The following is a 12,469-nucleotide window of genomic DNA, read 5'->3' as shown; positions in this document are numbered from 1 at the left end:
TATTAGTATGAAGTATGATTATGAATAATTATGAATGCGAAAGAAAGTTTGTCTATCTGTTACCTTTTTACGGTTATCCGATTTGGATGAAATTTGATATAAAGATAAACTGGATCTTGGAGCTAAACGACTTAACAGCCACAATGTCCTAAAAATTGCGGGGTACTATCTTGTTCTGACGCTCAGAATTTTTATTGCCTGGAAACCCAGTTAGCTACCACAATCAAGAATTTTCGTCCATAAAATTGAGCGTCTCATCAAGATGAAGCAATTACTTGAAAATTGATAAAAATTAACTTTATAGTAATTTATTGTAAAATGTAATCCTGGGCTAACATTGTTGTTAGTAAACTAACTCTTACACGTGGACATTTCAAGAAAGTCGGAAATAATTAGTTTACCTTGGCATAACAAAGCCTACGCGTTCGGCATAACACGATTCAGTGTTCAATGTTACAGCAAGTCCCAAATATCTACAACTTAGTCTTTATCTATTTTTAAACGTTTAAAATATGCGTAGGTACTGACCTTATTGGTGGTCATTAGAAAAGACAAACCTTGGTCAGTTTTAAGCGGTTTCAACACACTCAATTGTGGCTGTTCTTCATTTAAATAAATAAACACAACTAAAAGTTTACTTGTGACTTCGTATAAATACTAGATATCTATATTGTGATTCAATCATTCTTGTTAATTTATTATGATTAGCTTGGAGGTGTTTGCGTCATATCCACTTAACATTTAAAGTTAAGATGGATACTTGTCTATCACATCTTATTTTTATGTTGACCTTTAATCTTAGCTTGAAACAATAGGTTGGTTTAACATTAAATATGGAAGACCCGCGACTGTCAGTCTTGAAGATTATTGTTTAAAACGAGATGAAAATCCCCGTGATGTTAAAGAAACAAAGTCTGTATAAATTCTAATCTAAATGAAAAAAACTCAAAGGTTGATTGACTGACATAGTGATCTATCAACGCACAACCAAAACCAATGGACGGATCGGAATGAAATTTGGCAAACAGGTAGATGTTATAGTATATGGTAGAGGCATCCCCTAAAGGATTCTACCCCCAAGGGGATAAAATAGGAGATAAAAGTTTGTATGAAACTTTGTCAATTTTTGCGGCGATTTGGAATGAAAATAGATTTTACTCAGGATTAACAAACACATAGGCTACTTTTCATTCCGGAAAAATTCATTGTTCCCCCGGGATTTGTGAAAAACTGAATTCCACGCGGAAGAAGTCGTGGGCGCACTAGTCTACGTATAAAACTCATAAAATCTACTCTTATTTTCAGCTCAGTTTACATGAAAAATCGTAAAGTTCAGTTTTCCTTGATTTTTCTTGATATAAAAGATTTTTTAGCTTGTTATCGTGTACTTATGAAAATTTTACGTAAAAGGTAGGTATTTGGTAGGTTAAGTGTTTCTTGTTCGGCTTCACCGTGGTTACATATTTATTATTTAAGGTAAATATTTACGAAAATACTTAAGAAATTAAATATCACGTGTATCAAACGGCGAAGGAAAAGCATCGAGGATACCTGCACATTTGAGAATTTTCTTAATTCTCTGTGTGTGAACTCTGCCCCACTGGGTCAACGTGGTGGACAATTAGCCTAACCCCTCTCATTCTGAGATGAGACTCGTGCTCAACAGTGGGCCGAATATGGATAAATACTTACGAACTTTTCTTCTTGAGGCGGTTCATGGTGTAAGCCGTTAGTGAGAGTGAGCACGTTGTCGACAGGCAAGCACCTCTCCGAGCCACTGAGAGTGACCAGCAGGTGCACTGAACCGAAACCGCACTCCAGCTCTTGCCACAGGTCGTGAGTCTTCTCCTTCTCGAGCTGAGACAGATCGATGACACACCTGTAGGACACATATACGTTATGCAACGTAATACGAAATACAGTTACATGATTTCGGAGCATTGTTCATCTAACCATGTTCGTAACTTTCCACCATACAAACAGATACTATATATTAAACTAGCCTTATTACCTGTGACCGTGACAGATGCAGCATAGCAGCGTGATGAGCCTAAGCTGACTAAGAGACCTGGGCCTGTAGCCGTATGGCACTTTGATTCTCTTTCTATACAATCGCAAATGCTTCGAAAATTATAAATGTATGGGAATGACATTCGATCTGTCATTCTCATACATATTTTTAGTTAGGATATAGAATTTAGGTTCACCACGCTGCTATATGCTGCTGCTGCCATGGGACTGTAACACTAACTTCCGGGCTGAGAATTGCATGTGCCCCATGGCAACGACAAGAGACAGCGAAGTTTTTGATCCGCCGCTATTGGTCAACAATGTCTTCTTGTCTTCACGAGATATATCATAGCGCGCATCTTAGTCTTACTGACATTACCTACTGATATTAAAATAGGCGGATAATGATTATGATGAAATCTATACTAATATTATAACGAGGAGGAGTTTGCTTGCATCGAAAAGGCTCAAAAACTACAGAACCGATTTGAAAATGTATGTCCAGCGATATTTTCTAACAACCCGAAGTGGCGAATACATCACAGGTATACGGAAGTAAAGACACGTTATACACAATAGGTATCGATGAAAAACAAAAACAAAATTATGTTCATATGGCTCTACGTCATGTCTATTATTATTTAATCATATCTTTACGCGTAGGTAATTCTATAATACGACGTCATTGTCACGATGTATTGTTTATGGCACTAAGAACTATAATGCCTAATCGCCTATGTTAAATTACTTCAGAGACCTTTAAACTTAAAGTACGCTATTATCACAATTTAAATGGAGTCTCTCTTAGCTGATTGTTTATATACACGTGGAAGAATTACATATATGATATAGCAAACTGCGTTGGTCATATGCAGGGGCGTAGCTACCGCCACTGGTCATATGTATTTTGAATATTGAAATCTAATTTAGTGTTGGAGGTTCAACTTTCATCACTATGGTGGTATTCCATTAAAAGAGTTGCCATGTGTCCATCACCCTGAGTTTTCTTTTTTTAATATTTGCCATATTTTTAAATATGATCAGTATTCCCATTCTCCTCCAATTAGTCGGGATAGACTGTATTAGGAGTGGGTACGACAATAGACCAACGGGGCGGGGATCGAATCACCGCTGCTTACCGTTGAGCTATTGAGGCTCTATGTATGAGTTGTATGTGTACCTGGCTTGTAATTACACCGTAAACCACGACTTTCAAACCATAAAACAGCAGTAGGAACTGCTCGGAGATAGAAATAATCATGATGGTATGGTAATTCTTTTCACGATCTTTGTCACAAAAATCTCTACCACAAATGTAAAGTGACGGAAAGAATGACAATTTACATCGATTTTTACGCGAACGAAGTCACAGGTGTCCGTTTATTAGTCGATAACAGACAAAGTAAACCTCACCGTAGTATTCTAACGGCGAAAATCACAATAGGATTCATGGTATAGGAACAAAGATTTTTTTTATACTATCGACAAACAACAAAAAAACAAATATAAAAAACACAAAAGTTTATCCTTGACGCCGTAAATTACTATGATTAAGATGCTATTCATTACGAGTAAATACGAGTATGTATGTAGGTTGTAGTAAAAAATCTTTAAAAATAAATGACAAAAACACCCATTTGCATTAAAATATTTACTTAACCTTGTCACTTACCTTCCCATAAAATTTTTCTGCTTCGTTTTGTGCCATACGTTGACCTCTAGAGAGCTATCGTCATAAAGATGTATGTTGAACCTCTCACGCCATATTGGTTTTGCTTTATGGACCTGTTTTGACTTATGGGATTCCCCACCTAACCTAAAAACAAAAGCCATACTTATAAATATGACATAATAAATTGTTGAGAACAAAAGAAAATAAGTTTTATTCTACAATGGTTTTAAATTCAAGATTCCTTGGGACGTTGTGAACGGAGAGCCTGCGATAAACAGGTGTTTTTTTCTTTTTTTTTATTCTTTATAAGTTAGCCCTTGACTACAATCTTACCTGATGGTAAGTGATGATGTGATCTAAGATGGAAACAAGCTAACTTGTTAGGAGGAGGATGAAAATCTATACCCCTTTCGGTTCCTACACGGCACTGTACCGGAACGCTAAATAGCTTGGCGATACGTTTTTGCTTTTGTGGTAACTAGCCACTGGGGATCGAACCCAGGACCTCCGTCTTGTAAATCCACCGCGCATACCACTGCGCCTCGGAGGCCGTCGAAACCACCACGTTTTAGGAAGGCTATAGTTTTCAGTATAGTGCTCCTACCATACTTGTAGGTACCTACCTAAGTAGGGAAGGTAGTTATGGAGTTTCGAAGATAGCAGGTTTCTAGGGTTTACCTTCAACCGTTTAAGTATATAACGTATTTTTTTTATTTTCCTTATGAGAAATCATGTTACTAATTTCTAGATACTTGGCTTCGCGGCAACCCATTGAAAAACACCGTTAAGATTGATTAACAAGTTAACAAGATTACTCTTGATCATCATCATCACTGGATGCCTTCTTCCAATTGAAGTTTGGCGGTCATGTGTAGAAACCTCCACTGGTTTTTTGCTAATTTTTTAAGCTCTGTGTAGGTTAACTTGACATCATCTATCCATATCCTTCCCTGTCTTCCTGAAACATGTTTCCCAGGTATCTGGCCAACTAACCTAGGAAACTCATAGACATAGAGGTATCCCCTCTGCAGATGCCCGAAAAGTTCCCGTAGAAAATATAAAAAAATATGTTTTATATTTGGCTAATTGAGGATCCGGAAAGAAGCCTTGAAAACCACGGTCCAAACTCCATAATTGGTAGGTAAGTAACTTACTTATGGTAGGAGCACAGATTGACAGACAGATAGACTTTCAAAATTCCTAAAATCGCTTGGTCTATGGATCCAAAAGTATTAATTCAGCTGCAAAACTCCAAGGTTTAAAGTGGTTGATATTAATGGCTTATTCAATTAATTTGGCTGGAAGTTACTAATAAATAAATAAATGAAATTGATTACCTTACATTTGCTATTGTAAATATTGTGTTTTATATGAAATCTTAATGAGGATTGACATAAATAATTAATCATGTTTAAAATCATGACAATATTCATATGTACTTATGTATGTATTTATGTATTTTACGCGCTTAATTGCTTTATTTTACAAAAAATAAATTATTCGTTTTTACATCTAAAATTGCAATTACTTGAGAAGTGTTTTTAAGTAGGTATATTAGAAATCGCGAGGTCAAACCAAGTTATATATAAAAAAAAACCCTTAATAATTATTATTTACTGAGTATTTATGACAAGCACAAATGCACGGTGAAGCATGAGAGACTATAGAATTTGGTTTTTAACCAAAAGGATTGTGTCTATCTCCGCCTATTGGAATATGTCGTATGTTTTTTTTATTCAACGAAATATTAACCCTTGATTGCGATCTACCTGATGTTAAGAGACGAAGCAGTCTAAGATGGAGCGAGCATACTTGGAATAACCGTGTCTATACGTAGCTTCATACTGGAAGGCTAAATCGCTTACATCTTCCCGGTTGGGTAGTAATTAGTTAGTAGCTACAGCCGATTTCTGAGTTTCGTATTTATTAACAAACTATTAAAATAAACATCAAATCAACTGAGAAATGTCATCTACTTACTGATAACCACGAAGTGTTGTCAGTTGGCACCGGATGATATTTGTTACATAGAATCTCAATTACGTCAAAGTTAGTGAATTAGCCTGATATGCGTTAATTTAGGAAATATTAAATTCTACATTGATCCGAGCTTTTAATCCAATCCAATCCAGGTATACCAACTGCGCTAGAGAAGTCGTCAAAAATATTGACACTTAGCACTGGGTTATCGTTTAGATAAAGATTAGTCAATTGTCAAGTGAATGACAGCCTCCGTGGTGCAGTAGTATGCGCGGGTAATTTACAAGATGGAGGTCCTAGGTTCGAATAATCGGTCCAGGTCTGGCTGCTGCGAGGCTTCAGCCGTGGATAGTTACCACCCTACAGGCAAAGACGTACCGTCCAGCGATTTAGCGCTCCGGTACGATTGCGGTAACAAGTTAGCCAACCTTCATCTTAGACTGTCCATCAGGTGAGATTGTAGTCAAGGGCTAACTTGTAAAAAATAAAAAAAAAAGAATGCTTACTTGAATTTGCAATAGAGACCACTGTTTCCATTTGCAGGCGCGTCTGGCAGGTCTTTAGCTTCGATCAAAACAATGTTCACAATAGATGTCAATGACTTCTTGGCAACTTCAAACTTTCTATTCTTCAGAAGATACTGTAACAAACACAAATCATGGAAAAACATATGCAAAAGAACATCAATAGTAGGTATACTTTTTAAGAATACTTGAATGTCGATTCATTTAAAATGTACTGTAGTCTGCGCAAATAGAAAGATAATACAAATAAAGACCGATTTTAAAGATCATTTTTCCTTCTCTCTTTCCGCACAGTTTCTCCGTTTGTACTGTGAGTGCAGTACCTATTTATTTAATAACTAGAGGACGCCCGCGAATCATCCCGCTTGGAAACTATATTGACAAAAGTCAACCGTAAAAGATGCAAATGTAAGTTTGGGTACAAAATACAAAGTACAAATACAAAGTTCTAAAAAAGGGTGCACTATTACCTATGCTCTGAATGAATAACGTAATCTACTCTGCCCCTGCTAAAACTAGAAAAAATTATGGGAATGACAGATCTTGATCACGTGACCTGTCGATAGCAAATGTCATTCCCATACATCTTTCTAGTTTTCGAAGCGTTAGTGATCGTAGAAAGAGAATCACTTGGCTAGGGGGGCAGAAATGAGGAACTAAAGTATAGCTGTCAAGCAGAAGTGGTTCGAACGATTGATGTCAGGGACCCAAGGTGCTTGAATGGCGACCAAGTACCGGATCTTTAGTAGGTAATAAACTATTCCGCACTAGGTGACTGATAAATTAAAACACATTGCGAGACACCTCTGGATGATGGCGGCTCAATTCAAGACCGTGTTGCGTGAAAGTTTTTACAAGAGCAGGGCTTTCGGCTGATAATAATCAAAATGCAGTAGGTACTACACTTTTTTACCTACCTACTAAAGCTAGTTCATCATTAACAATCCATATTCGGCTCACTGTTAAGCACGTGTCTCCTCTCAGAATGAGAGAGGTTAGGCTTAGTCCATCACGCTGGCCAAATGCGGATTGACCAGACCCGAGAATTTTCTTAAACGTGAATGAACGTAGAGGATAAAGAAAATTCTCAGGTATGCAGGTTTCCTTACGATGCTTTTCCTTTACCATTTGAGACACGTGATAATTTAATTTCGTGAAATGCACATAGCTGAAAGTTGGAGGTGCATGCCCAGACCGGATTCGAACTTACGCCCTCCGAAGGCAGAGGTTATATACTCTGGGCTATCACGTTTCCTAATGCTAGTTACGAATAGGTATTACCATAAAATACTTCAATTTTTTCAATTTACAATGCTTCAATTTTTTAGTTGTCTGTCGTAATTGTTGTCTCGTACGTAAGTAGATGTTGAAAAAGCTTTTTGCTCGTGCACAAAAACCTACACGCTGTACAGTATATAATTGAGCTAAACTGAAGGAAATACTTTGTTAAATGCAATTCGTTTAATATTCAATGTCTACTGAAAGATGTCTGATGGAAAAATTTACAAAAATCTGAGCCAATAGAAACGACTAAAGACAGACAAATACTAAAGACAACTTTGACGAAATGTCCTGGGATACATGCCCGCTACAAAACATTTATTATAGGTAAACAAAAGCAAGAGCCGTGATAGTCCAGTGAGTGGATATGACCTCTGCCTCTGATACCGGAGGGTGTGGGTTCAAATCCGGTCTGGGGCATGCACCTCCAACTTCTCAGTTGTGTGCATTTTATGAAATTAAATATCATTGTCTCGAACGGTGAAGGAAAAACATCGTGAGGAAACCTGGATACCAGAGAATTTTCTTAATTCTCTGCGTGTGAGTCTGCCAATCCGCATTGGGCCAGCGTGGTGGACTATTGGTCTAACCGCCCTGATCGATCAAGGAGACTTGAGCTCAGCAGTTAGCCGAATATAGGTTTATAAGGATGAAACAAAAGCTTTAAAGTTATCTTGTTAAGTGCACTTATTCACTTGTCCATTAAGTACGCAAGAAGGATAATCTGATTACTCTGAACAAATTAACCAAAGTTCAAAAAATTCTAACTTAAAATTAAGGTTAAAAATTATTAAATTATGAAAACAAACACTTCTGCTTTTTTTTAACCCAACGTAACTCAGTTTTAGCGTTGTAATGTGGTTGTATCTATTTATAACAGTAGGTAACAACGTGTACAAAAAAAAAAAACTGTAAGCGGACACATTAATTTTTTTGTATATTACTCGGAAATATTATTACAATTAGTATACAGAAAGCACTATTATTTGCAAGGTTTCGTACCGAAAAGCTAACACTTTTATATTATGCTTTTCAAGACTAAAAAAGAAAAAAAAGAACATCTAGCTATCTATATTATATCTATATATCTATACTTATAACAAAACTGTAACAGGTCAAATTCTGTACATTGAAGATAATTTGATGATTTTTGTTGGAGGACATTATACAATCGATACTAAAGTCAAAAATATTTTTTTCGTATTTTTGTCTGTCTGTCTGTCCGTATTTTTTGTTATCCGGGCATCACGCTAAAACTACTGAATGAATTAAAATGAAACTTGGCACGGTGTGAGACCATAGTACGGAGATGGTAATAGGATATTTTTAATTGCGAAAAGAAATAAAAAGAGGGTGAAATAGGGGTTGAAAGTTTGTACGGAAAGTCCTTCATTTTTAGAATTACAGTTAATTTTTTTTTTTATAAATCATAAAAAAAACACCAAATATAATGTAATTCAAGAATTCAATAGAAAAAGTCTATAGAGAACTGAGATCGGGACATTGTGCCGGTGGTCCGATGGTTAGCCTACTTGGTTTCAGATTACTAGAACCTGGATTCGAGTCCTGGGTCGAGCTATGATTTCTTCTTTCTTCCAATAAATTCTTTCTTTTTTTCTTTCAAGAAAGCTAATCATCTTAAATTCTCCACGTTATGTAGATGTACTTACAGTGACAATAGCCGCAAAATCTTCATGCATATCAGCACCAAAACTGGAATCGCACATTTTAATATATACCTAACACTGTATATTTAAGCACTATACTCCACTTCCTTCACCACTGCGTGTAAACAACTAAATGAGGTACAAAATGAGGTAGTAATCATTAAATGTACCTATTTCCGTAAAAAAATGTTTTCTCAATGAATAAAAACTTATTTTTAATTAATCTTTAAATACATACTAAATTTTAATTTAAAAAGTTTGTCACAAATTATAAAAGGATTAAGGCGCGAGCGTTGATTACGATAAAGTGAACCTGCTGAAGGAGATCACTTAAGCACTGTAGCACTTTGTTTTTTCAATAAAATGTGACATGTGGTTTGATGCTACCGGTTGTTTAATTAGCAACAAATCGCTAACTAGTATACCAAACGCGTATGAGACAAAGTATCGGACACACATTGATTGCGGCAAAAATACGCGGCTCGAGACAAACCTACACCAACGCAACACTTCTAACATAGTGTATGCTAAAAAACCAGATCAGTAGATACGTTTTATCTTCCAAAAACTTCGAAGGTAGACCGGTCGTTCGCAAAATACTCATGTGAATAATTTAAAATCTCGAAAACGTATCAAATCTAAGCGTTATATATGTTTAGCTATTATGCTAGTCACTGACTATACGATAGGCCCACTCCCACATGCCTGCAGCGTGTGAAAACTGATCGTGTGTTGGTCGCTATCGGGATCATGCCTCATCGGGACCACAACACGATCAGTTTTATCGGCTGTTAGTTCGGACTACTTTAGTATTTCAGTCGAGTAGCATACTAAACTATTTGCTATCGCCCAAAAATCGTTCGTACTCGACTAAAATACTAGAGTAGTCCGAACTAGGCATTAGCGCTGCAGCTATGTGAGCTTACTTGATCGTCAGTGGCCGACGTGTCAGAAAAATACAAGTAACTAGCCCTGCGGTTTCACCGGCGTATGACAAGTAAGCCTATATACACTCACAAATAACTTTTCTAGAGGTAAAATAATTTTCAAAACCGGCTCAGTAGATCCAGAGATTACCCCCTACAATACCACATTTATCTCTAAATATAATATAGCTAAATACCTATGTTATAGAAGTTATTATAAATAAAATAACGAGCAAGTAGCTTAGTAACTTACTTTATAAGTAGCTGTTAAAATTGTAATTGCTTTAAATGTAACCAAATATGTACCTACTGGAGGCAAGATGTTCATGAGCTAACACTCTACCAGACAGCCAACTGTCAGCGTAACTATTAAAAAATGTCTGGTAGCATTAAGGCTCAAAACTATAACTATAGACTTAATATAGTATAGTAGTTGTTATTTATTGATTTCATCTTGCATTTAATTTACAACTGTATTGGAATTGAATGTGGACGATTGATGGATTGATTTGCGGTATTCAATTATTTAAACATGCATTAAGACTGGCCCGCTCAGTTGGCGGTGACCCTAATATGTGAACAATTGTTCACCGCTGTAATTACCTTTTGTAGTATAACGACTGATAATAATTAGTTAACTGATAAATAGTAAACCGGTCGAGTGACATAAGTGTCACGAACCTGACAAGGAAGTGTAGTGAATATCGATCCTATATTTTTAATAACTTGATTTTATAGTCAACGTCATCGAAGAAATAAAACTTGATTACATTTTAAACTAACACAGAGAAGTAAATAGGTGGATGTATCCATCGCATTCTATTTATGCTTATGGGAGGCTTAGGCCTTGTCTAGTTACCACCCTAACGACAAAGATGTACCGCCAAGCGATTTAGCGTTCCGGTACGATGTCGTGTCGTTTTTTTTCAGACACAAACAAGTTTGACATTAGTGCGAGCATTGACGTACATCAATGAGTGTGAGCCCAAAATTACAGACTTGTTGCAAAATATAAAGCGTATGCGGCCTATATGATGGCCTCTGTACAATACCAAGTAAGATGTTTTGACAAAAGAAATTTGACAATTAGTGCGTTGATGTGTAAAACTGAAGTAGAATTAGCAATACGTACAATACATAGCATAAATTATTATCCTCTCTGTGAGTGGTCGCAAAACAACGTTATCACTCTAAAGTCTAAACACAACACTTTCGCAAAACCCTTTCTTGCTGCGTTGATGTAGCTTTATGTTATGGAAAACTAGTTTTCTATAAAAATAAACGAATCGGGTCCTATCTGATCATCGGTGTCCAACTCGGTTCCATCCATTTGAGTTCCAGAACAAGGTTGATTTATATTTATAAGATTTGTGATTTTGATAACATCTATACTATCTATACTAATATTATAAAGCGGAAGAGTTAGTTTGTTTGTTTGTTTGAACGCGCTAATCTCAGGAACTACTAGTTCGATTTGAAAAATTATTTCAGTGTTAGATAGCACATTTATCGAGGAAGGCTGTAATATTATCCCCATATTCTTACGGGAACGGGAACCGCAGGTGAAACCGCGCGGCGTCAGCTAATACACAGATACACGTGGGAGTTAGTTATGAAAATGGGCACAAACCTTTTGAACTTTCTTGCCGTGGTCCCTAAGTATATTCAGCCCACTGCCAATGCGGTCCATGAGTTCGTTGGGCACCACAAGCGCTGTGGGCGACATCGGGTCCATAACCAGGCCGTCCGGGATCGGGATGGACCTGTTCAGAAATAAATTCAAACTCAAAATATGCCACAAGATATCTGTAATTCGTTAATGCCACTTCAAATTTATTTACATTGTCAGGGCCCTCATTAATTTTAGTAGAGGCTCTAACTAAATGGTGCTATGACTTTGCCAGAACGTTTGGTTTTTCAAATACCTACCTACTTTTAATAAACAAAACACTCGAGGGGCCTCGAAAGAGAGAGTGCCCTCCTTCGAAAGGGCTCAATTGATTTTAATGATTTTTTTTATATTTAGTAGGTTTCAACCCATATGCGGCTCACTGCTGAGATCGAGTCTCCTCTCAGAATGAGAGGGGTTAGGCCAATAGTCCACCACGCTGGTCCAATGCGGATGAGCAGACTTCACACACGCAGAGAATCAAGAAAATTCTCTGGTATGCAGTTTTCCTCACGATGTTTTTCCTTCACCGTTTGAGACATGTGATTTTTAATTCTATGAAATATTCTATGGCAGAACGTTTGCCGGGTCATCTAGTATATACCTAGTTCTCGTTGGTAAATAAATATTGGTTTATTGGATTGGTGAACTGACCGTACCTAGAAGGGCCCCCATTACTTGGGGGCCTGGGCTATATTTATTGATGGGCATTTGCTTAAAGGCTTAGAGTGCCCAACGGG

General features: G+C 36.9%; 1 protein-coding gene across 4 annotated transcripts in view; it reads right to left on the bottom strand.

Moving 5' to 3' along the window:
- The window catches only part of LOC112053766 (multiple C2 and transmembrane domain-containing protein), a 58,261-nt gene that overhangs the window by 13,835 nt on the left and 31,957 nt on the right, over positions 1-12,469 (bottom strand). For 3 of the 4 annotated variants that reach the window (XM_024093318.2, XM_024093319.2, XM_052881371.1), the window contains exons 2-5: positions 11,691-11,823; positions 6,169-6,302; positions 3,683-3,826; positions 1,693-1,879 (exon numbers count right to left, since the gene is read on the bottom strand). In XM_024093318.2, the coding sequence (XP_023949086.2) occupies positions 1,693-1,879; positions 3,683-3,826; positions 6,169-6,302; positions 11,691-11,823 (598 nt within the window). Of the gene's footprint in view, positions 1-1,692; positions 1,880-3,682; positions 3,827-6,168; positions 6,303-9,137; positions 9,272-11,690; positions 11,824-12,469 lie in introns of those variants that run through there. The other variant, XM_024093320.2, reaches the window with a different exon arrangement.

Source organism: Bicyclus anynana, chromosome 4 (assembly GCF_947172395.1).
Source record: "Bicyclus anynana chromosome 4, ilBicAnyn1.1, whole genome shotgun sequence".
Taxonomy (NCBI): domain Eukaryota; kingdom Metazoa; phylum Arthropoda; class Insecta; order Lepidoptera; family Nymphalidae; genus Bicyclus; species Bicyclus anynana.
Note: the sequence above shows the minus strand (reverse complement) of the source record. Positions and strands in the feature narration are given on the sequence as shown.